This window comes from Oncorhynchus mykiss, chromosome 5 (assembly GCF_057628025.1).
Source record: "Oncorhynchus mykiss isolate SJ-2025 chromosome 5, ASM5762802v1, whole genome shotgun sequence".
Lineage (NCBI taxonomy): Eukaryota > Metazoa > Chordata > Actinopteri > Salmoniformes > Salmonidae > Oncorhynchus > Oncorhynchus mykiss.
Genome location: NC_143026.1, coordinates 88,492,841 through 88,517,998, shown reverse-complemented (window position 1 = coordinate 88,517,998; position 25,158 = coordinate 88,492,841). Strand labels below are relative to the sequence as shown.

Sequence of the window (25,158 nt, the reverse complement as noted above, 5' to 3'; positions counted from 1 at the left end):
TCAGGTACTTCACTAGAGAAACTAACAGAAATAACAACATAAACCAAAACAAATAGAAATAACAGCAACCACCAAAGGAAAAACATATCATTCCTTTTGACTTTGAGAAAGAACACAAACTCAACATGGAAGAGCCATCACATGCAACGAAGAGAAACAAGAGAAAGAGAGAGAGAGAGAGAGAGAGAGAGCGAAGGCAGACGTAGTGAAGAGGTGAGTTCCACAGCCCCTAGAAACACACTATTCATGGGGCTGTACTCCCAGTGCTTTAGTTTCCTCAGTGAAGAATAAGGAGGAGTGCTCTGTCCTTATCATGCAACAGACCAGGTTAATACCAGTTAACAGAAGACCAGCAGTATGAATGAGAGAACTCAGGGGTCGATTTAGTTAGTCTTTTTCAAATAAACGGGGGGGAAAATGTACTAATCAAAATTAGGGTGGGACAAATGAAACAATCCAGATTAATTTGAATTGCACCCTCCTGAAGAAATAGACTGGATCCAAGAATGCGGATCCAGTCCGAACTGCATACGGTAATAGTTGGTGATTTTGTGGTTCATTTGTTTGTGTGAGTGTGTATTGAGAGAACAACCTGTGTATCTTTTGCGTGAATATTTGACTAAAATCGAACCCTGTGGCTAGAGATGAGATGAGCGAGCAGATGACCAGTTTGTCGTTGATGAGAGAGATGGTCTGAAAAGGCATGTGTGCAAACTGGTGAATCAGTCATTCACCAACACTTGTCATTAGTGTCACACTGGGGCTCCCATGCATGGCCTGCCAAAACAGTCACGTTAAAACAACCTCCTCTTCCACAGAAAGAGAGAAAGAGGAGAATGAGGAGGAGTAGGGAAGGGGGGGGGTGCTGCCCGTAACATGGCATCAGCAGTCCCACAGTTGGTTGAATGGACAGAGGGACAGCATCCAGTCCAGGCAGGTAGATGTTAATGGATGGTACAGTTTAAAGTAACAGCCGAGAGCAACAACGCCCAGGACTAGCAGATAACTGATATGAAGTAGCCAAGCAGGAACCATGACTTAGTGGCCGACCTACCTCCCAGCCAGTGCTCTGTGGTGACAAAGAGAACACAGGACAATAAAAAAAAAACACACGTTTAGTCACGTTGATACAGTGCAGCCCCTACCCCTGGCCACGAGAGGAACTACACCTCATGGCCAACAGCACACAGCCAGGAGTTGTGGCTAGATAGAGTACAGCTACAGACCAACAGTTGCATGTTCGAGTGGCGTCGGGGACAACTGTGGCATTTTAGCTAACCTTAACCTAATTCTCGTACTCCCTCTAGCCTAAAACACAGCCAGGGGAGTCTCAGGTCTTTAATATCCTATCCCTGTGGGACAGGCCCTACTGTACTGCTATAGTCACCCCATGTAGACTGTATTTAAATGAAAAGACACTTTAAAAGCCATCTGTAGAACAGGGAAGGAAGGTTCTCTTCCTGAATTCCCAGGGGGAAATAAAAAGTTCCATTGGGAAAAACAGCAAATAAATTGTTTTCAGAAAAACATTTAATGCAAAGCAGTTCAGGTCATTGGTAAATGTGTGTTTATGTGCATATGAACAGTGTGCGGGTTTAAATTAGTATATAAGTGTGTTGTGTGAATTCATGTTTGTCTGTGGGTGTATGAGACCTCTATAAATAATCAATTGTGTGTGTGAGAGTACGAATGTATGTGAGTGGGTTTTGTGACTGTGTGTATGTCTGGAAGTGTACATATTTGGCATGTTCTTTTCAGCATGCCACCCACAGACAATGGGTTCCGGCTCCTAACACACACACACACACACACACTACAGTAGTCACAGTACATAACAAAGTCCTGTTTCGCTGTCTGAAACACACTGTCCCAGAATCACAGATAGACACGTGGCATCCAGGATAGACAGGAAGTCCTACACAACCTCCACATTGAGGTAGGGCACATAAGTGTTTGGTGTCGGTCTGTTCTCTATACCTACAGTATGTACAGGAGATAGATAAAACATGTGGAATTACCTGGTGTACGATTTTGCCAAAGGCTTCCTGTAGTTTACCATGTATGGTGGCCAGCTTCTTGGCGTCCCGGCTGGCCTCGTGAATGGGGATCAGTACCTTGTACACCTCGTTCACCGCCTCGTACATACCAGCCTGGGGGAGGGAGGGTCTTATTCACACTGCACAGTTTTAAAGTTAAATAATATACTGAGATTGGTGTTGTTGAGGTTAAACATTTGACTGGGATTGAAAGAAACGTGTGAATTTGTCATAGCAGGTTTGTGATGTGATTCAAATGTAGGTTTTATAATCTGCCCATCCATAATCATTACAGCTACTCACCATGGAGAAGGAGGAAGCAGCCTGGTCCAGCAGCCCCACCAGGCCAGCCTCAGTGAAGTATTTCCCAGAGCAGATACCCTCTTCATCAGGGGACACCACATCATCAGACACTGCTGACTCCTCAAGCACGTTGGAAGAGATGTTCTGAAGCAGAGAGACAAGTTAGACATGATCACTCATTATTTAGACATAATACTGTAATGGGTTCATCATGGTATTAATGTTCTTTACAACATTTCCCTCTGTATATTCAATTCATTAGTTGAGTCAGTTGCGATGGCACTCGGCTAGGATGAAACCTGCAGTGCTACATCTCTCCAGGTGCCCAGGCACTCAGCTAGGATGAAACCTGCAGTGCTACATCTCTCCAGGTGCCCAGGCTCTCAGCTAGGATGAAACCTGCAGTGCTACATCTCTCCAGGTGCCCAGGCACTCGGCTAGGATGAAACCTGCAGTGCTACATCTCTCCAGGTGCCCAGGCACTCGGCTAGGATGAAACCTGCAGTGCTACATCTCTCCAGGTGCCCAGGCTCTCGGCTAGGATGAAACCTGCAGTGCTACATCTCTCCAGGTGCCCAGGCACTCGGCTAGGATGAAACCTGCAGTGCTACATCTCTCCAGGTGCCCAGGCTCTCAGCTAGGATGAAACCTGCAGTGCTACATCTCTCCAGGTGCCCAGGCTCTCAGCTAGGATGAAACCTGCAGTGCTACATCTCTCCAGGTGCCCAGGCACTCGGCTAGGATGAAACCTGCAGTGCTACATCTCTCCAGGTGCCCAGGCACTCGGCTAGGATGAAACCTGCAGTGCTACATCTCTCCAGGTGCCCAGGCTCTCGGCTAGGATGAAACCTGCAGTGCTACATCTCTCCAGGTGCCCAGGCACTCGGCTAGGATGAAACCTGCAGTGCTACATCTCTCCAGGTGCCCAGGCACTCGGCTAGGATGAAACCTGCAGTGCTACATCTCTCCAGGTGCCCAGGCACTCGGCTAGGATGAAACCTGCAGTGCTACATCTCTCCAGGTGCCCAGGCTCTCAGCTAGGATGAAACCTGCAGTGCTACATCTCTCCAGGTGCCCAGGCACTCAGCTAGGATGAAACCTGCAGTGCTACATCTCTCCAGGTGCCCAGGCACTCGGCTAGGATGAAACCTGCAGTGCTACATCTCTCCAGGTGCCCAGGCACTCGGCTAGGATGAAACCTGCAGTGCTACATCTCTCCAGGTGCCCAGGCACTCGGCTAGGATGAAACCTGCAGTGCTACATCTCTCCAGGTGCCCAGGCTCTCAGCTAGGATGAAACCTGCAGTGCTACATCTCTCCAGGTGCCCAGGCACTCAGCTAGGATGAAACCTGCAGTGCTACATCTCTCCAGGTGCCCAGGCTCTCAGCTAGGATGAAACCTGCAGTGCTACATCTCTCCAGGTGAAGGTTAAAGGATAACTGCCTGGTCCAAACAAAAAAGTACCCACATCTACACAATCCTAAAATAGTCCTCTCCCTTGGCCTGACCTGGAAGGTGACACAGCCGACCGGCAGGTACTTGCGGTCCTCCAGCATGCTGAGGTATTCTGCCACCAGGGCGGCGCTGTGCACCAGACACTGGGCTGCCTCCGCGTGATTGGTCCTCTCAGAGTGTTTACCCGCCATGTTCTGCAGCCACGTCAGACGCAGGTCTGGAGACGTCTGGTAACCCTTAGCGATCCTGGACACAGAAACACACTCAAGGAAAGCTCTCTCTCTCTCTCTCTGTGTGTGTGTGTGTGTGTGTGGTCCATACCTGTACATGAGGTCTATGAGCATCTCTGGGTCCTCCTGGTGCTCCTTCATCTTGACTGTATCAGACAGGATCATGTGGAGGTTGAACACCAGGTCCTGAACCTAGAATACAGATTAAGACATGAAGCATGATTAATAAGATGGCAGCATCTGACATGATTGGATAAGGTACTTCCTGTCATATCATCCATTTTCTGGGAGGTCTGACAAATTTTCATTGTTTTTCATGGAGTTGTATATTGAACAAGTAGTGCTTTAATATATTGAACAAGTCGTCCTAATGTTCTGTACTACAATAACAAAAGGCTTAACGTCAGTCATCTATTGGTATCCAGTATATCTCCGTAGTGTTACCTGATCAGGGAAGGTGGTCTCCCGGAGTTCCAGATCTTCCTCTCCGTAGGTCAGGATGGTCTTCAGGGAACGTCGGAGAAATTCCTCGTTGAAGTTCTGAGACGTTCCCACCAGGGAGGACAGGGACATGGTCACCTGCATCTTGACACGTGCAAAATTCTACAGATGGAGAAGGGACAGTCGGAGTGAGAACATTGAACAGGTACAGTCACCTGTCCTGAAAAGAAGGAACCTGTGAGGAGAATCAATAGTTATAATGAAAATAGGAACGTAGCTGGCTCTATGTAGACAGTCCTCTATGTATGCAGCTGGCTCTATGTAGACAGTCCTCTATGTATGTAGCTGGCTCTATGTAGACAGTCCTCTATGTATGTAGCTGGCTCTATGTAGACAGTCCTCTATGTATGTAGCTGGCTCTATGTAGACAGTCCTCTATGTATGTAGCTGGCTCTATGTAGACAGTCCTCTATGTATGTAGCTGGCTCTATGTAGACAGTCCTCTATGTATGTAGCTGGCTCTATGTAGACAGTCCTCTATGTATGTAGCTGGCTCTATGTAGACAGTCCTCTATGTATGCAGCTGGCGCTATGTTGACAGTCCTCTATGTATGCAGCTGCCGCTATGTAGACAGTCCTCTATGTATGCAGCTGGCTCTATGTAGACAGTCCTCTATATATGCAGCTGGCTCTATGTAGACAGTCCTCTATGTATGCAGCTGGCTCTATGTAGACAGTCCTCTATGTATGCAGCTGGCTCTATGTAGACAGTCCTCTATGTATGTAGCTGGCTCTATGTAGACAGTCCTCGTTGTATGTAGCTGGCTCTATGTAGACAGTCCTCTATGTATGTAGCTGGCTCTATGTAGACAGTCCTCGTTGTATGTAGCTGGCTCTATGTAGACAGTCCTCGATGTATGTAGCTGGCTCTATGTAGACAGTCCTCGTTGTATGTAGCTGGCTCTATGTAGACAGTCCTCTATGTATGTAGCTGGCTCTATGTAGACAGTCCTCGTTGTATGTAGCTGGCTCTATGTAGACAGTCATCGTTGTATGTAGCTGGCTCTATGTAGACAGTCCTCTATGTATGTAGCTGGCTCTATGTAGACAGTCCTCTATGTATGCAGCTGGCGCTATGTAGACAGTCCTCTATGTATGCAGCTGGCGCTATGTAGACAGTCCTCTATGTATGCAGCTGGCTCTATGTAGACAGTCCTCTATATATGCAGCTGGCTCTATGTAGACAGTCCTCTATGTATGCAGCTGGCTCTATGTAGACAGTCCTCTATGTATGTAGCTGGCTCTATGTAGACAGTCCTCGTTGTATGTAGCTGGCTCTATGTAGACAGTCCTCTATGTATGTAGCTGGCTCTATGTAGACAGTCCTCGTTGTATGTAGCTGGCTCTATGTAGACAGTCATCGTTGTATGTAGCTGGCTCTATGTAGACAGTCCTCTATGTATGTAGCTGGCTCTATGTAGACAGTCCTCTATGTATGTAGCTGGCTCTATGTATGCAGCTGGCGCTATGTAGACAGTCCTCTATATATGCAGCTGGCTCTATGTAGACAGTCCTCTATGTATGCAGCTGGCTCTATGTAGACAGTCCTCTATGTATGTAGCTGGCTCTATGTAGACAGTCCTCGTTGTATGTAGCTGGCTCTATGTAGACAGTCCTCGTTGTATGTAGCTGGCTCTATGTAGACAGTCCTTTATGTATGTAGCTGGCTCTATGTAGACAGTCCTCTATGTATGTACCTGGCTCTATGTAGACAGTCCTCTATGTATGTAGCTGGCTCTATGTATGCAGCTGGCGCTATGTAGACAGTCCTCTATATATGCAGCTGGCTCTATGTAGACAGTCCTCTATATATGCAGCTGGCTCTATGTAGACAGTCCTCTATGTATGCAGCTGGCTCTATGTAGACAGCCCTCTATGTATGTAGCTGGCTCTATGTAGACAGTCCTCTATGTAGACAGTCCTCTAAGTATCCGTGTTTGCTGTGTGTTGTCCTGATGGTGTACTCACGTTGCCGATCTCAAAGTTCTGCCTCATGAGCAGGTAGAGTGAAGCGGAGGCGTGGGCTCGGATGGTGCCGATACTGCTGCTACAGTTCCTCAGCAGACGCAGACACAGGTCAGCACACTGCTCTGTTTCCTCCTCAAACAGCAGTTCGGGGAACTACACATGCACGCACAGACAAATGTACATAAGTACGACACAGGACAGACAAAGATATAAATAGACATTACAGTATGCAGATATTTTACAAATTCATTTCCCAGGAAAGCGCAACACGTCTAAGGATAAGGTGATTGTACACAGCTACTTATCTGACCTTTGAGACGAGAGCCCTCTGTGTCGCAAAGCAGTGCTGCAGGTAGAGGGCACTCTGGTTACAGGCCATGCTGTGGAGGAGCACCTTCAACACTCCACCCAGGATACTCTCCTTAGACTCTGTCACAGACACCGTCTATACAGACACAGACGCACATATATTAATAAACCAAATCAATCAATCGTTATCATCTCCAGAATGGACATTTTGCCTAAATTGTCTCAAATGTTCAACCTGAATGTTGTGTGTCTAGGTCTTTCTACCTGAACGATGATCTCCAGAGTGTCCAGAATGATCAGGTTTGCCTCGGTTGCCAGGTTACCATCAATAAGTGCTTCATGCTCCAGCTCTGCTCTGGTTCTGTCACAGGAAACAGGAAGTGATAGATGGTCAGACACTTTCCAAGATGGCCGCCAGCCAGCTCCGTATTCACAATGTCCCCTTGAATGACAGAGCACTCATGCCAGTCAGTCACATTCAAGCCACTGCACACAGAAAGGAGCTCTTCCATGTGCAAAGTACTGTAGGGGGCTTGGGATGGATGGATGGATGGAGGGGTTGAGGAGTCGAATGAGGGTGGTGGTGAGGGGGGGGTTATGATTATGTTGATACAGTTGATAATGATGAGGAGTTACACACCTAACAACTAAAGGCTCCTGGGTTTGGGTTTTGGTTCGACTCCCTGGGTTGCGTAGTAGGACGCTGTCTCTAAACCTGCACAGTACTCACACGGTTCACCACAGAGTCCACAGTACTCACACGGTTCACCACAGAGTCCACAGTACTCACACGGTTCACCACAGAGTCCACAGTACTCACACGGTTCACCACAGTACTCACACGGTTCACCAGTGTCCACAGTACACGGTACTCACACGGTTCACCACAGAGTCCACAGAACACGGTAGCTACACACTGCATGAAATGGCATAGCTAGCACACAGAGAGGAGAGCAGGGGACCAGGGGCCCAAACGCACCTCCATCCCTTGCCCCACCAGGGTGGGAGAGAGATAGGCAGCAGAGGGGTAAGGCTGGAGGGGGGTTAGGGCCGGGGGGCACCAGGGGAGAGGGGTAAGGGTAGAGGGGCCACACCAATAGAAGTATACTTTGACAACTTCTCTGTAGTATCTGTATCTTAGTTGACTAATGACATCAGTAGTACAAACGGGTCTGTTTCAGAAGAGACTTCATTTTAAAAGGGGAAAGTACGCATGGTGTACAATCTACCTTTTTCTACTGTGTGAATTGTCACAGATTCTAATCATCAGATCATTGAGAACAACTTCACTAACCCTACCAGCTGCGTCAGAATCACATTGATTTCACCCATCTAACCCCAGAATAGGGAAGACAGACACATCAGTCAGGATCCAAAGGAGAAGCATGGCACACTGGTTAAAAGCACAGCAGGCGCACAGCAGGCCCACTGCAGGCACCAGACAGACAAACACCTCAAGCACCTTTACAGGAGAGGTCAGGGTACGGAGGTAATGGGTCAGGGTTCAGGTCACTGAAGCAGCAGGAGGAACTCAAAGCACTGCAGCACACTGACTTCAGGTTGACACCATTCAATACAATACAATACCTGAGTGATCTGTGGCTCCTACAGAGACACAGCACAGAGAACATATGGAGGAATGAGTTAACAGCACAAATCAAAATCACACAGAGACAGAAGAAAAGGCACAGGTGTCTGACAATAATCAACCAAATACAATAGGACCCATTAGCATGCATTCTGTTGTAGAATCAGGAATCCAAAAAAGATGCTCTCTCTCTGTGTGGGCTTGTTCATTTCAATCAGATTCTCGTTTCTTCTAAGAACCTCACTATAGGGCCTGAGTGGATTGTGAGATGGCGACGTATGCATTATCTTGGCCAGAAATGATCATCAGTGTATTGTGACGTCTTGACTTTGACTACATGATGCTGACCAATAGCAGCCTAAACACGTAGACTTTTCTCAAACTCACACACAGTAAAAAGGTAAGCATACTTGTCCATCCTCTCGCTGTTCTGGCGCCAGTGAGTCATGTCTTTCCTCCAGCGTAGGTTCTCCTGGCTGCCAAAGGCACTGCCTGATGGACTCCTCTCTGCAGGAGAGGGGAATAGGAGAAAGGAAGAGCAAGGTGGAGGGAGAGGAGAAAGAGAAAGGAGAAAGGAGAGGGAGGGAAAGGGCAAGATAAGTTAAGGGGAGAGATGGAATGGTCATTTTAAGATAACTTTTCCCAACACGTGTGTGCGCGCTCCGTGTTACCTAGTGTACCCAGCTGTCCCCTGCTGCGACGGACCATCTCCTGCCGTGCCCCGATGCTCCCCAGTATGGCCTCCTCCAGCTTGACCTTCATGTCCTTGGACTTCTTGAAGGTTAGGCTGTTCATGCGCTCAAAGGCCTTCTTCCCCTGCATGGTGAACACAACATGGGCCTTTTTCCATGACGAGGATAGAGAAAAGTTACAGGGTTACTGCACCACACCACCAAAACAAGAGAGGTAAGATGGATCAGAAAAGACAAGAGTAGGTGGAACACTGATGTGGAGTAGTACAGAGGAAAGACAGCTCTCATATTTCAAGACCAACTCATTGAACCATTTGAAAGTATTTTCTTTCCATCCAGTCTTATCCAGGGATGAAATAAAGGACTGTGGGTGAGGCATTACACCAGTACTACAAATGACATGAACAAAGTACAACATAAGTCCTTTTGTTGTGCTCCAGGTGCAACGTTACCTTGTACTCGAAGCAGGAGACACATAGGTAGAGCATGTCCAGCAGACGATTGAGCTGGGAGACAGACAGGTCAGAGAACCACTTCTGTAGGACACACTCATCAGCATTCTTCAGAACCCACAACAGACAGATCAACAGGCTGCGGCTGGACTCTGCTGAGAAGGTGCCATGCTGACGGCTGGCCTGGACGGGGGGGGGGGTATTGAGAGAGAGAGAAAAAAGAAAAGTGAAAAAATTAGAGAAAATAAAGAGGGAGAACAAGAGAAACTCAGGAAGAGGAAACAGGGAGAAAGTTGGAACAAGGAGGAAGGGATGAAAGAGAGTTACCTGTGGGTTGAGCAGGAAGCTGCTGGGACGAGATATCGGAGCAGAAGTCCCTGCTATTGCCATGGCAACGGTCTGACTGATCATGCTGTTGCCGTCCTCTCCAGACTCGTCCCCCCCGGCCCCACCCGCGGCCCCCTGAGCACCGCCGGGACGACCCCACTGGTTATGGGACTCTAGAGGAGAGAAACCAATCAGAATCAACCAGCACAAAACAAAATCACTATTGGGACTAGCACTTTAGACTCGCAGACAGTGTTTAATGTTTTTCAATGTGCTTTTCCTGAGAAGCACCTGAACCAGTGTGATGTCCATAGATTTGTAAAACCATTTAATCTTCCTTTAAATATTAAGACCATTCAAGTGTGGACAAACTCCACATAACTACTGCCTAACCCTGGAGGGTTGGGACATGGAGGGCTACATTTAGTATGTAGACTTGCCTGTGAAGTCGTGAAGCTGGGGAAGTGTTTCCATGACGATGCCGATGAGCGGCAGGTAGAGCGTGGCGACGCGGGCCTTGACCTCGGGGTCAGCGTAGCGGGGGTCGGAGTCATGGCTGGACAGCAGGTTATGTACCACACTGACCACCTTCTTATGTAAGCCAAACATCCTACAGTACAGAGAGAGAGCAGGTGGGTGGGTGGGTGGGAAGGAGGGGTTTTAAAAGAACCTCAATATAGTAATAATCTCAATAATAGTCCCTTTCAAACTATTTTTGTGAACTCAGTGACGTTCGTAAAAATGTTGGTGCAGTGTGAACTAGGGCTGTGGCGGTCATGAAAATGTCAGCCGGTGATTGTCAAGCAAATATTGACCGTTTATTAACGTAAAGACATTAAGCATCTCCTGGCTTCCACACATTGCATACAAGCCACTGATGCAGACTTTGGAACATCTACATAAATACATAAAAAAAATAATTTAAAAAAAATTATATATTTATATATATATATATATATATATATATATATATATATATATATATATATATATATATATATATATATATATATATATATATATATATATATATATATATATATATATATATATATATATATATATATATATATATATATATATAACAAATCCATGTAATTTAGCCTACACCATCACAATAAATCCCTGATTTATTTTAGACAGGTCTACAGAAACATGATATGAAGAGAATGTAGTCTATTTTAGAAGAACAGAATAGCATCCTCTGTTGTTCTGATGTGGCCATGCCAAATGGCTGTGGGAAACACTAGTTCATTTAGCAGACAAGATTTTCTTACTATTCCATGGCATTATTTTATAGTAAGAACACAATTGAACATAGCTGAATAAAATAAAGGATATTTTCTCCAAACGATTTGAGGTGATGAGCGGTGAACAAAGAAACAGGTACTCCAATATGCTTCATTTAGAATTATTTATGTAACTTTAGTTGTGATACCAATGGTGGGCTATATGGTTAGATAATATGACAAGAACTTGATAATACCTCGAATCTCCCAGCGGCATCCCCTTTGTGTGCCGGTAATGCACCCAAACATTCCCATCTCCCGGCTGTGTGCTCCGAAGCACCTCTCACTCACATGGCTCTCAGTCACATGATCGGGTCTTTCTCACAGGCTACAAGCGAAGACCGACACGTCGGGGACGCAACTGCGCGTCCTTATCCAATTCCAAGGTGCATATTGAAGATATTGGAAGAACTGTCCACATTTACTTTTCGTCAAACAACAAGATGAGCAGGCCTAACGAACAGCTAAAGCACTAGCATATGTCAATCTACTATCCCCCATAGTACAAGAGCTGACCCATTCTAGTCGGTGAGAGAAATAAATATTCCAAACATAGTCTGGGACAGTTGTGGGATGCGATGGATATCAAATTAATACAGCCATTAGCTTAGACCCTTTAGTTTAAAATGTTATAATATATAGAAATAGCCTAATAGTTTAAAGAACAGCAATGTGCACACGGCAGTAGGCTGTAAGCGCAAATGGTCCATTAGCAGGAAAACACCATTCTCAAAAGTGACCACAAATGTGATTATGCATGTCATGCTTTTATTATAAAGGTGCCTTTTGATGGTGAAAATGACCGTCCCCAAACTTCAAACTCAGCTCTACGTATGTATGCCAGTTAAACTCTACACCAGTTGTAAAGCGGATTAATGCACTTCATTTCAATAAGTTATTTGGCCACTAGTTGTGATACAAACATTCTCAAAACATATAGGCCTATGGGCTAGGCTACATGAGGTGTGCGTCTATGATTTGAAAAAGTAGCAAAAAAGCATGAACCGTTTCTTGGCTTACTGCACACAAGCTGGGCATCAAGTGATATGCTAATATTGTCACCCACCAGACTATTCTTGATTTAATCTGGTCTTCTTTACATATACTAAATAATATACAGTTGAAATCGGAAGTTTACATACACTTACAGTGAGGGAAAAAAGTATTTGATCCCCTGCTGATTTTGTACGTTTGCCCACTGACAAAGAAATGATCAGTCTATAATTTTAATGGTAGGTTTATTTGAACAGTGAGAGACAGAATAACAACAACAAAATTCAGAAAAACGCTTGTCAAAAATGTTATAAATTGATTTGCATTTTAATGAGGGAAATAAGTATTTGACCCCCTCTTAATCAGAAAGATTTCTGGCTCCCAGGTGTCTTTTATACAGGTAACAAGCTGAGATTAGGAGCACACTCTTAAAGGGAGTGCTCTAATCTCAGTTTGTTACCTGTATAAAAGACACCTGTCCACAGAAGCAATCAATCAATCAATCAGATTCCAAACTCTCCACCATGGCCAAGACCAAAGAGCTCTCCAAGGACATCAGGGACAAGATTGTAGACCTACACAAGGCTGGAATGGGCTACAAGACCATCGCCAAGCAGCTTGGTGAGAAGGTGACAACAGTTGGTGCGATTATTCGCAAATGGAAGAAACACAAAAGAACTGTCAATCTTCCTCGGCCTGGGGCTCCATGCAAGATCTCACCTCGTGGAGTTGCAATGATCATGAGAATGGTGAGGAATCAGCCCAGAACTACACGGGAGGATCTTGTCAATGATCTCAGGGCAGCTGTGACCATAGTCACCAAGAAAACAATTGGTAACACACTACGCCGTGAAATCCTGCAGCGCCCGCAAGGTCCCCCTGCCCAAGAAAGCACATATACATGCCCGTCTGAAGTTTGCCAATGAACATCTGAATGATTCAGAGGACAACTGGGTGAAAGTGTTGTGGTCAGATGAGACCAAAATGGAGCTCTTTGGCATCAACTCAACTCGCCGTGTTTGGAGGAGGAGCAATGCTGCCTATGACCTTTATTTAACTAGGCAAGTCAGTTAAGAACAAATTCTTATTTTCAATGACAGCCTAGCAACAGCCTGAACTGCCTGTTCAGGGGCAGAATGACAGATTTGTCAGCTTGGGGATTTGAACTTGCAACCTTTTGGTTACTAGTCCAACGCTCTAACCATTAGGCTACCCTGACACCCAAATATTGGGTGAGAACCTCCTTCCCTCAGCCAGGGCATTGAAAATGGGTCGTTGATGGGTATTCCAGCATGACAATGACCCAAAACACACGGCCAAGGCAACAAAGGAGTGGCTCAAGAAGAAGCACATGAAGGTCCTGGAGTGGCCTAGCCAGTCTCCAGACCTTATTAATCCCATAGAAAATCTGTGGAGGGAGCTGAAGGTTCGAGTTGCCGAACGTCAGCCTCAAAACCTTAATGACTTGGAGAAGATCTGCAAAGAGGAGTGGGACAAAATCCCTCCTGAGATGTGTGCAAACCTGGTGGCCAACTACAAGAAACGTCTGACCTCTGTGATTGCCAACAAGGGTTTTGCCACTAAATCAATGTATAACATTTTTTACATGGTTTTTCTGGATTTTTTGTTGTTGTTACTCTGTCTTTCACTGTTCAAATAAACCTATTAAAATTAGACTGATCATTTCTTTGTCAGTGGGCAAACGTACAAAATCAGCAGGGGATCAAATACTGTTTTCCCTCACTGTCGGTTGGAGTCATTAAAACACATTTTTCAACCACTCCACAAATGTCTTATTAACAAACTATAGTTTTGGAAAGTCGGTTAGGACATCTACGTTGTCCATGACAAGTTATTTTTCCAACAATTGTTCAGACAGATTATTTCACTTATAATTCCCTGTATCACAATTCCAGTGGGTCAGAAGTTTACACACACTAAGTTGACTGTGCCTTTAAACAGCTTGGAAAATTCCAGAAAATGATGTCATGGCATTAGAAGCTTTTGATAGGCTAATTGACATCATTTGAGTCAATTGGAGGTGTACCTGTGTATTTCAAGGAGGTGTACCTGTGGATGCATTTCAGAACAGCAGCAAAGAATCTTGTGAAGATGCTGGAGGAAACAGGTAGAAAAGTATCTATATCCACAGTAAAACGAGTCCTATATCGACATAACCTGAAAGGCCGCTCAGCAAGGAAGAAGCCACTGCTTAAAAAACGCCGTAAAAAAGCCAGACTACAGTTTGCAACTGCACATGGGGGCAAATATTGTAGTTTTTGGAGAAATGTCCTCTGGTCTGATGAAACAAAAATAGAACTGTTTGGCCATAATGACCATCTTTATGTTTGGAGGAAAAAGGGGGAGGCTTGCAAGCCGAAGAACATCATCTTAACCGTGAAGCACGGGGGTGGCAGCATCATGTTGTGGGGGTGCTTTGCTGCAGGAGGGACTGGTGCACTTCACAAAATAGATGGCATCATGAAGATGGAAAATGATGTGGATATATTGAAGCAACATCAAGACATCAGTCAGAAAGCTCAAGCTTGGTCGCAAATGGGTCTTCCAAATGGACAATGACACCAAGCATACTTCCAAAGGACAACAAAGTCAATATTTTGGAGTGGCCATCACAAAGCTCTGACCTCAATCCTATAGAAGATTTGTGGGCAGAACTGAAAAAGTGTGTGTGAGCAAGGAGGCCTACACACCTGACTCAATTACAGCAGCTCTGTCATGTTGAATGGGCCAAAATTCACCCAACTTATTGTGGGAAGCTTGTGGAAGGCTACCTGAAACGTTTGACCGAAATTAAACAATTTAAAGGCAATGCTACCAAATACTAATTGAGTGTATGCAAACTTCTGACCCACTGGGAATGTGATGAAAGGAATAAAAGCTGAAATAAATCATTCTCTCTACTATTATTCTGACATTACACATTCTTAAAATAAAGTGGTGATCCTAACCTAATTTTTACGAGGATTAAATGTCAGGAATTGTGAAAAACGAATGGAAGACACTTTTTCCGTGGTTCATTTTCATGCCAGCCAGGTAGGCTAAACTCCTGTTTTAAAGAGAAGCAATGTGCTTAATATTAGGAAAGGTGAGAAATAAATATAGTAGGCCTAGCCTATAGAAAGCTGATGGGCTCCTCCTCTTCTTAGTAGAGGCCATCACTCAGTTTTCTCAAGCAATTCCATAGCCTATAGAAATGTTGCGCAACATGAGCTCTCATGAAGTCTTTGATTCGATTTTCAATTACACTTGCATTGATGTCAGAGTGACAATATAGTGCTGAGTACCAGGCAATTAGCACATTTGGTATGCTTGGAGAAGCCTAATTAAAGTGACTAAACGATCACATGGAATTTGACTGCCTCCATGACTCATGACTGCCGGTGTGGCGGTAATACAGTTACTGTAACAGCCCTAGTGTGAACACTCCAAAGGAAATCCGGCCCCTCAAAAGAAACCCCTGAAGCGAAACGAACTAAGACCATCTCGAGAGGGGGTCTGAGTTCGGTACGCTTGAATTCTGTGGCCCGGTAACCTTTTGTAGGGCAATGTGAACACAAAGCTCCCTAGGTTCGCTTGTCATTATTCCCGCTCTACACACTAGACTACTGCAACACCGTTTCCCCTGTCATAACCTCTCACATTGGTGCAACAAAAGACAAAATTAGGATGCGCAGGTTCACTTATAAAACGTGCTGGATATTGATTAGCGATTGTCAAGGATGCACAGAAAATCGTTTTTAGTTTAGATTATTTGTTTGCATTATGTGATCTATAGGGGTTTGAATAGTAGCGTGAGAAGATAACAGGTTTGGTGAGAATCACAACATACAGTAGAATCTCCATTCTAGCTCTTAAAGGGGCAGCAGCTTACATTGGGTGTTTAATTTTCAATTACAGCATGATTTCATCTGCAGTCATTCTTCTGCTATTTATTCTGTTTCCAATAATATTTACATGTTAATAGTATCTTCTGATTGCATTTAGTTAAAAGATGACACAATAATTGTAATCTTTTAGCTTCCAAAATGTAGGTAGGCATACAGTATATCTAGCTGTCCAATAACATATTCTGATGAAATGGCTTGTCCTGTACTTTATAAAAACCCACAGGGCATTGAGTGAAAGTTGGAAAAAGATCTGGGTTCCTTTCTAAACACAGCATTGTGAATGTGAAGAACTCAGACCACAAAATAGGTGAAGTGACCTGGAAAAAGATCTGGGTTCCTTTCTAAACACAGCATTGTGAATGTGAAGAACTCAGACCACAAAATAGGTGAAGTGACCTGGAAAAAGATCTGGGTTCCTTTCTAAACACAGCATTGTGAATGTGAAGAACTCAGACCACAAAATAGGTGAAGTGACCTGGAAAAAGAGTCGAGTCCTTATTCCAAGGCAAGAACAGTGTGAAGACAACGACAACAGAGCTCTTTTGCTTCTTTAAAAAATAAAAAAAATCACTTTAGAGGACTGACATTGGTTATTTTAAAGAGGACTACATGTAAAAACACCCTTAAAATGTACTGACCATAAGCCTTGAGAGGGTTGAACAAGAAAGAGGGGTCAAATGACCTAAGCCATCTCACACAAACACAGTAACACATTGAGAGGGTAGAGAGACAGAAACAGACATGCAGGGTAAATGACAATCTCTCTCTGTCATAAACACATTAACTCAGTGTACTGACCCTTCGGCCTCTGGGTCCAGGATGACAGCCAGCTCAGACAGCACCAGTCCAGCCAGGTAGTGCTGCTCTCTGAAGGGAACAGACAGCTCGAACATGTTGGCTATCTTCTGGTCCTGCGCATGGGTGGAGAAGCCTGAGCTCTGTAGAGATGGAAAGAGGTAGGGAGAGATGGAAAGAGGTAGGGAGAGATGGAAAGAGGTAGGGAGAGATGGAAAGAGGTAGGGAGAGAAAGACGAGCAGGGGATGATTCAGGGACATTTTCCACACACCTCATACTCATCCAGATAGAATGTGTGTGTATCCGGTGAGTCTGTGTGTGTCTAGCGTGCATGTACTGTGCATATCTGACCTGCGAGGTTGCGGAGGACACGCTGGGAGATGGCGAGGCGGGGGGCGTGAGCAGGCTGCAGGGCAGGTTAAGGGTGACATAGTGCTCGTGGCTGCAGACGATCCTCAGTAAGTCCAGCCTCAGAGACTCCAGAGTGGGGTTCTGCAGCATGTACAGCTTAGTGGAGACCTGGGGACACATGGAATGGTCTCTAGAAAACTGCCCAAAACAGGGTTCGATGGAAAGTCCCTGTTGAGGCCGTTTACTCCCAAGTGATACCCAATAGTAATGAGCAGGACAGAGTACTGTTGTGGTTAAAGTCATGTACACAAAGTCCGAAATCTATGATAGTGGTTTCAACACAAGCCTTTCAAATGAAAGTCAATTCTGCAGGGATGTGGTCATTGAGGTGCTGTTATGTTGGGGTGCTAAAGCAGTTTGTTCCCTCTCCCAGTACCTGTTTCCAGTAGGTCTTTATGAGGGAGAAGACGAAGCCTCGGTCCATGACAGACAGCAGGTCATTCAGGAAGAAGGCCAGGCTGGTGTTAAGACGCTCCACCAGCTCCAGGTCCTGATTGAACAGAAACACAGGGTCAGAGGTCAGGTTTGAGTCTACAGAGCGCTACCCACTCTGGTATACATAGAACCCGATAAGGTTCATTCAGACCATTCACTGTATTGGAGGTATCCGTGTGGTTAATGGAATTAAAACATGCTGTGTTGATGTAGGCCACATCTTTATTGTCCCTGTGTGTCCCCGTGACAACGTACCTTCTGAAAGCGTGAGACAATGTCCCCAGCAATGGTGCTGACCAGGGCTGTGATGTCATCCATGAAGCGCTCGGGGAAACGGTTCTTCCTGGGCGACTCCAGCCGGTCGGTGAAGTACAGGTGATGGATGATGCTCTTCACCTGGGGGTGTGAGGTCATCAAGGTGAGACAGGGCCCAACACGTAGTGGTAGTCATGGGTCCTCACTATCTGCCCAAGTTGCAAAGTCGGAAGCCCTGCCCAGTTCTACAATCTCTTCTTAAAATCTGATTTTAAACCGAACTCCAATCACACTGCTAACCTTATGCCTTACCCTAAATTTAAATGAAAACCAATCATGTTTTGTTTTCATAAATGTTTCTGATAAAGCCAAATGTTTTACTTTGCAGCTTGGCCATGTAGTGGGAATCGTAGTTATGGTGCCAGGATGAAAAGCACGACAGTGAACCCTTGTCACACTATCCTGCCTACCTGAACCATACAGGCTTTATCTGGATATTTACTTATCACATTGTCCTTTCCAACACGGCTCCAGCAACTATGGTGGACATGTAACCAGGCCACAGCGATACAGCTCGGCAGTGTGAAACTGTGTGTAGTGTTTTGTCTTACCATGAGCTCGAAGAAGAACCAGGCCTGTTGGAGAGCTCCCTCTCTGACGCTGCCACTGCTCACCACCCACTGTAGTGCCAGTTCCTCATGGAACAACTGAGACACAGAGACACACGGACCAGACAGTCAGACAGGTGTAGTACAGCACATCAGACCTGGTTCAACCTGGCCCGGATTTAGTTGGTCACTGCAATGGAACCAAAAAGACCTTGACCCAGGCAGGTGGTCCTTCTTACAACTGAGCACCGAGAGACATTCTACTGCATCACAATCTAGCATTATATAAACACTGTACTATGTGCCGAAATACACAATCATTCTCAATACAGGGGTTCCCTAAACTTTCTCCCTTAATTTATTTAACCTTTAATTAACTATGATGATATCTATAATATTAGTACTATAGAATGACTACAATTATAGAGTCAATAGAGTGTTTAAATTAAATCTTGCAGACAGCTTTTGAGCGTAAGATGGTTAGGGAACCCCTGATCTTATTGTACATATGCCATATTTACTCAACAATCCACTTGGTGTGTCTGGTGGTAACACTGAAAATGGAGGCTTCATTCAAATACAAACATCAAGTGAGTGCCATTTACCTGAACAGGGATAACAGTGCTCCAGTTAGTGCCTGGTACGCCACACACACCTCCTGTGCAATACTGTCAACATCACACTTCAAATCACAGCCAAGAGGCGGGACATCTACACTACATCCAACAACCACCAAATACACAATCCAATCAAGAGGCACACATCCACAGACATACACATAAACAGGCGAATAAGGTGAGGGGGCTCCGTATGGCTCTTCCCCCGTGTAGACAGTGGCTGGTACCTTTTTGGTGGGTAACCGTCCTGTTAAAGTTTGCAAGAAACTGGTGCTCTCAGTGTGCGAAGACATGCGGTTGCCACAGCGCTCCATGGCCTATGGGTGGGATGGATGGGATGTGACAACAACAACAGGTTATTGAGGGGCTACGGTTATAGCTGTAGCACCTAGCAGAATTACACACACAGTTAACAAACATGAACACAAACAACAATCACACAAATACACAAAACAGCCCTCATCATATAACCTTAACTACAGTTCCACAGTTACAGAATGCCTGAGTTCCCTCATATTTATCTTTCTTCTTACACACATAATCTGATATATCTTTTACACAGAAACGCCCCTTATGCCTCTAGATATGTAGTTTGTAGACAGTATCAACCTGTGGGGAAAAAATACCTCTGCGAACAACTTACCTCAGTTAAATAAATGAATTTGACTGAATCTTTGGCCATGACTAGAGCCACAAACTAGCCTTTATGACAACCAATGAGGACAGCCATCGTCACAACACAACACCAAGACAGGAAAAGAAGATGACAAAGTTCTCAAGGGGGCAAACACATTAAACCAACACATAATACAGCCACATACCCCCAAGCAGACCCCCCACATACACACTTAGGGCTGGGCGATATGGCCTAAAAAGCATCTAGATTTGTTCTCATTTATGGCCAATTCACAATATCTAGATTTTGTAATTGTTTTCTCTAAATGAGCTTTGATGCACAATTAAAAAGGTCAAATACACTGCATTTGACAGTCAGCATTAATCTAATGAATTCAGGACTTCTGAAATTATACATAGGCTAAATATACACCTTCCACAACCATAAGACCCACTAATAATTTAATCTAAATAGTTTAACCTGCTTTGTTGCAATAATCACTGATCTGGGTTTCAAGTCTTCAAGTCAAGTCTAGTCTTTTGTTACAATGTAACCAGAAACATGCACATTCACTAATAACTTATAGCAGGCATTATAGAAAATTAACACAGGTCTCATAAACAAATCTCTCAAGCACAAGCCCACGTGTAAGTGACTAGCCAGCTAATTGTTATATTTCAGGTTCAGCCAACATGGATCTCTTTACTAACAAGGTAAAACAGTTGAATTGTTATGAACAAACCTTTGTCTCCAAGTGTTTGAAAAGCACGCTAGCTGTCCACTTTGTTCAGATGTTGAAATCAAGTGGCCTACGTTATTTCTCAGAATGAGAACGAGTTGCCAATTCCTTATGTAATTATGTTTTATGCTTATTGCACATTTATAAAACACAGACTTGACAGCTATGACAGTCTTTGGCTACATTTTCCAGAATCTATTTTTATTTATACTCCCATTTCGGTAGTGTCTGCTCTGCGCACAATTTGAGTCGTTGAGACATAAAAAGGGTTAACTTCTTTATCACAGTAAATTAATGTCTCAATGTTCATATGACCGATTCGGTTGGACCAAACATCAAATCCGAATAGCGAGTTGAAACCGCTTGACAGAGAGGAAGTGATCTCTCATCTTTGTTGTTGTAAGTGGCAGGGGCTTGGTGTGTGTGTGTGTGTGTATACATTGAAAGGTGCACACACCCTACAGTCATTGCACACAGCACAGAAGGAGCGAAGGAGACAAGACCAAAAAGACAACATGAGACAGACAACCACACACACACACTCCCAAACCCACCCAACACACCACCACATGCAGCAGTATCCCACATCATGGCGAACCCATGTGGTGAATGAGATTAATAGCAGCAGGAGTTCATGCATGGGTTCAAATGATCATGGTTAAGAAGAGGAAACAGGACAGGGAATGAGAGGGTGAAGTCAGCAAATGAAAACTGGGAAATTAAGTTAGTGGTGCTAGCCTCTGAACCGCCAATTAAATAAAAAAATACAAAAAAGGCAAGTATGAGAAAATAAAAATAGTTTTAAATTGAGACGTGTAGAGGTGAGTCTTGGCTAGAGGTTCACTGCAACACCTCTCCTGCACTGGGGGTGTTACAGGGTGAAGAGAAATGAGGGGCGGCCCTGTGCACTTGTTTGACATGACTTCAAGTGGTTACTGACAACTCTACAACTTCAGAGTGGGCATAGATTTCTCTTCTCCAACCGGACAGAGGTAAAAACTAGAAAGGTGACAAGTGAGAGAACTAAAGATGGTGGTTAAGGGTTCATGGAGGAAGCTGTGACTTCCTAAGTCTGGTGATGCATGTAGGTGAGTGGTGGTTAAGGGTTCATGGAGGAAGCTGTGACTTCCTAAGTCTGGTGGTGCATGTAGGTGAGTGGTGGTTAAGGGTTCATGGAGGAAGCTGTGACTTCCTAAGTCTGGTGGTGCATGTAGGTGAGTGGTGGTTAAGGGTTCATGGAGGAAGCTGTGACTTCCTAAGTCTGGTGGTGCATGTAGGTGAGTGGTGGTTAAGGGTTCATGGAGGAAGCTGTGACTTCCTAAGTCTGGTGGTGCATGTAGGTGAGTGGTGGTTAAGAAAGGTAGGGAGCGAGGGGTGGTGCATGTAGGTGAATAGTGGTTAAGAAAGGTAGGGAGCGAGGGGTGGTGGAGGTTGGGGTTAACGAGGGTAGGGAGTGAGGGGGGGGTTTATGTTGGGGGTTAAGAAGGGTAGGTGGAGGTTGGGGTTAACGAGGGTAGGGGGTGAGGGGTGGTGGATGTTGGGGGTTAAGAAGGGTAGGGTGCGAGGGGTGGTGGAGGTTTAGAAGGGTAGGGGGTGAGGGGTGGTGGAGGTTTAGAAGGGTAGGGGGTGAGGGGTGGTGGAGGTTGAGAAGGGTAGGGGGTGAGGGGTGGTGGAGGTTGGGGTTAAGAAGGGTAGGGGTGAGGGGTGGTGGGGGTTGGGGTTAAGAAGGGTAGGGGGTGAGGGGTGGTGGAGGTTGATGTTAAACAGGGCAGGGTGCGAGGGGTGGTGGAGGTTTAGAAGGGTAGGAGTGAGGGGTGGTGGAGGTTGGGGTTAAGAAGGGTAGGGGGTGAGGGGTGGTGAAGGTTGGTGTTAAAGAGGGTAGGTTCTGTTGTTGTTGAAGCACCTGCATGGTGTCAGTATCAGAGACAGGGCTGGATCCCCAGGGGGTGCTCTTACACCCCATGGTGTGCACCCAGGAGTTGGAGCGGTCTAGACCCTGAGAGGTCAGGGGGTCGCAGGTCAAAGGGCACAGGGCAGGCAGGAGCAAGGGAACAACGAGCGAGAGGACGGAGCAGCACAGGGGAGGAGAGAACAGCATAGAGGTTTAAAGGTTAAGATGGTTGAACCGTAAGCAGCAATGAGGAATAATATAGTTAGCTTGTTAAAGATCCCTAATCATTTCATTTACAACTCCCTGGTTCACAAAAACAGCAATGCATGAACAGATTAGATAGCATATCCCATCATGACAATCTGCACCCCTCCCTCGGTTCAAAGAAAAGAGAGGGCTGGTTTAGTATCATCATTCATCAGACAGGGAAAACCATAGAAATATAATTAAAGTAATGACTAGAGCATGTATCCCCATTCAAGTCTATGTGCCATGATGGGTGGTAATTTTATTTCTATGGGCCAGCATCCATCCCAAGCATCACATTAGACCAGACCATTCAGAAAGACAGGAGTGTCCATCACTCACTCATCTGTCAAGTACTTTTGGGGTAGCGAATCAACAAGTCATTTGATCGGGGGTAGCGAATCAACAAGTCATTTGATCGGGGGTAGCGAATCAACAAGTCATTTGATCGGGGTAGCGAATCAACAAGTCATTTGATCGGGGTACCGAATCAACAAGTCATTTGATCGGGGGTAGCGAATCAACAAGTCATTTGATCGGGGTAGCGAATCAACATGTCATTTGATCGGGGTAGCGAATCAACAAGTCATTTGATCGGGGGTAGCGAATCAACAAGTCATTTGATCGGGGTAGCGAATCAACAAGTCATTTGATCGGGGTAGCGAATCAACAAGTCATTTGATCGGGGTAGCGAATCAACAAGTCATTTGATCGGGGTAGCGAATCAACAAGTCATTTGATCGGGGGTAGCGAATCAACAAGTCATTTGATCGGGGGTAGCGAATCAACAAGTCATTTGATCGGGGGTAGCGAATCAACAAGTCATTTGATCGGGGGTAGCGAATCAACAAGTCATTTGATCGGGGGTAGCGAATCAACAAGTCATTTGATCGGGGGTAGCGAATCAACAAGTCATTTGATCGGGGTAGCGAATCAACAAGTCATTTGATCGGGGGTAGCGAATCAACAAGTCATTTGATCGGGGTACCGAATCAACAAGTCAAAGAAGTCCATGTTTGTAACTCATTTACAAAGTTAATCTGCAATACACTTGGCTACATGGGGCTCCAGACTAACGTTTTCCCCTGGTGTTACTGCTGCCATTAACTTATTCAGTTGTTAACACTAGCCCATGATTTGGTCGCACCCAAAAATATTTTTCAGCAGCATCACGCAATAGGAAAAAAAAGGAGTAGTCAACAAAGAATGTCTTTCACAGTGTTTTATGTAGTCAGACTACTAAAATGATATTCAATAAATACATTTTCATCTAACATGAATCATGCATTCCTGCTTGGACAAGATTTTTTGATATGCAACCTAATCCAGTGATTGCCATGATTTTTGGGTTGAGAATAACCCCTTTTATGTTATATTTTACTGTCAAAATAGGGCTCCATGAATTTACCTTCATCTTTATGTGCACTAATATTACATACAGGTTTACTTCAATTTGTGCTATTTCACCATCTGAGAAAGTGGAAACTCAAAAAACATTATCTAAATCACTAACTCTAAATATACCGCTAGTGATGGAAATGTAAAATATATCACTAGCCACTTTAAACAATGCTACCTAATATAATGTTTACATACCCTACATTATTCATCTCATATGTATATGTATATACTGTACTCTATATCATCTACTGCATCTTTATGTAATACATGTATCACTAGCCACTTTAACTATGCCACTTTGTTTACATACTCATCTCATATGTATATACTGTCCTCAATACCATCTACTGTATCTTGCCTATGCCGCTCTGTACCATCACTCATTCATATATCTTATGTACATATTCTTTCGGAAAAGCTGACCACGACTCCATTTTGTTGATCCCTGCCTACAGACAGAAACTAAAACAAGAGGCTCCCACGCTGAGGTCTGTCCAACGCTGGTCCGACCAAGCTGACTCCACACTCCAAGACTGCTTCCATCACGTGGACTGGGACATGTTTCGTATTGCGTCAGATAACAATATTGAGGAATACGCTGATTCGGTGTGCGAGTTCATTAGAACGTGCGTGGAAGATGTCGTTCCCATAGCAACGATTAAAACATTCCCTAACCAGAAACCGTGGATTGATGGCAGCATTCGTGTGAAACTGAAAGCGCGAACCACTGCTTTTAATCAGGGCAAGGTGACTGGTAACATGACCGAATACAAACAGTGCAGCTATTCCCTCCGCAAGGCTATCAAACAAGCTAAGCGTCAGTACAGAGACAAAGTAGAATCTCAATTCAACGGCTCAGACACAAGAGGCATGTGGCAGGGTCTACAGTCAATCACGGACTACAAGATGAAATCCAGCCCAGTCACGGACCAGATGTCCTGCTCCCAGGCAGACTAAATAACTTTTTTGCCCGCTTTGAGGACAATACAGTGCCACTGACACGGCCTGCAACGAAAACATGCGGACTCTCCTTCACTGCAGCCGAGGTGAGTAAGACATTTAAACGTGTTAACCCTCGCAAGGCTGCAGGGC

At 44.9% G+C, this 25,158-nt stretch overlaps 1 protein-coding gene across 42 annotated transcripts in view; it reads right to left on the bottom strand.

Annotated features, from left to right (window-relative positions):
* dock7 (dedicator of cytokinesis 7) overlaps positions 1-25,158 on the bottom strand; it is a 93,931-nt gene that overhangs the window by 4,757 nt on the left and 64,016 nt on the right. For 2 of the 42 annotated variants that reach the window (XM_036978637.2, XM_036978634.2), the window contains exons 22-44: positions 22,432-22,524; positions 19,401-19,490; positions 18,560-18,655; positions 17,949-18,089; positions 17,635-17,748; positions 17,199-17,366; positions 16,850-16,989; positions 10,302-10,471; positions 9,862-10,034; positions 9,535-9,717; positions 9,062-9,230; positions 8,801-8,897; positions 8,390-8,407; positions 7,443-7,517; positions 7,067-7,163; positions 6,804-6,938; positions 6,494-6,646; positions 4,469-4,627; positions 4,116-4,216; positions 3,848-4,040; positions 2,340-2,483; positions 2,019-2,150; positions 1,055-1,069 (exon numbers count right to left, since the gene is read on the bottom strand). In XM_036978637.2, coding sequence (XP_036834532.1) covers positions 1,055-1,069; positions 2,019-2,150; positions 2,340-2,483; positions 3,848-4,040; positions 4,116-4,216; positions 4,469-4,627; positions 6,494-6,646; positions 6,804-6,938; positions 7,067-7,163; positions 7,443-7,517; positions 8,390-8,407; positions 8,801-8,897; positions 9,062-9,230; positions 9,535-9,717; positions 9,862-10,034; positions 10,302-10,471; positions 16,850-16,989; positions 17,199-17,366; positions 17,635-17,748; positions 17,949-18,089; positions 18,560-18,655; positions 19,401-19,490; positions 22,432-22,524 — 2,856 coding nt within the window. The remainder of the gene's footprint in view (positions 1-1,054; positions 1,070-2,018; positions 2,151-2,339; positions 2,484-3,847; positions 4,041-4,115; positions 4,217-4,468; positions 4,628-6,493; positions 6,647-6,803; positions 6,939-7,066; positions 7,164-7,442; positions 7,518-8,389; positions 8,408-8,800; positions 8,898-9,061; positions 9,231-9,534; positions 9,718-9,861; positions 10,035-10,301; positions 10,472-16,849; positions 16,990-17,198; positions 17,367-17,634; positions 17,749-17,948; positions 18,090-18,559; positions 18,656-19,400; positions 19,491-22,431; positions 22,525-25,158) is intronic. The other 40 variants (XM_090236217.1, XM_036978635.2, XM_090236218.1 and 37 more) reach the window with 30 other exon arrangements.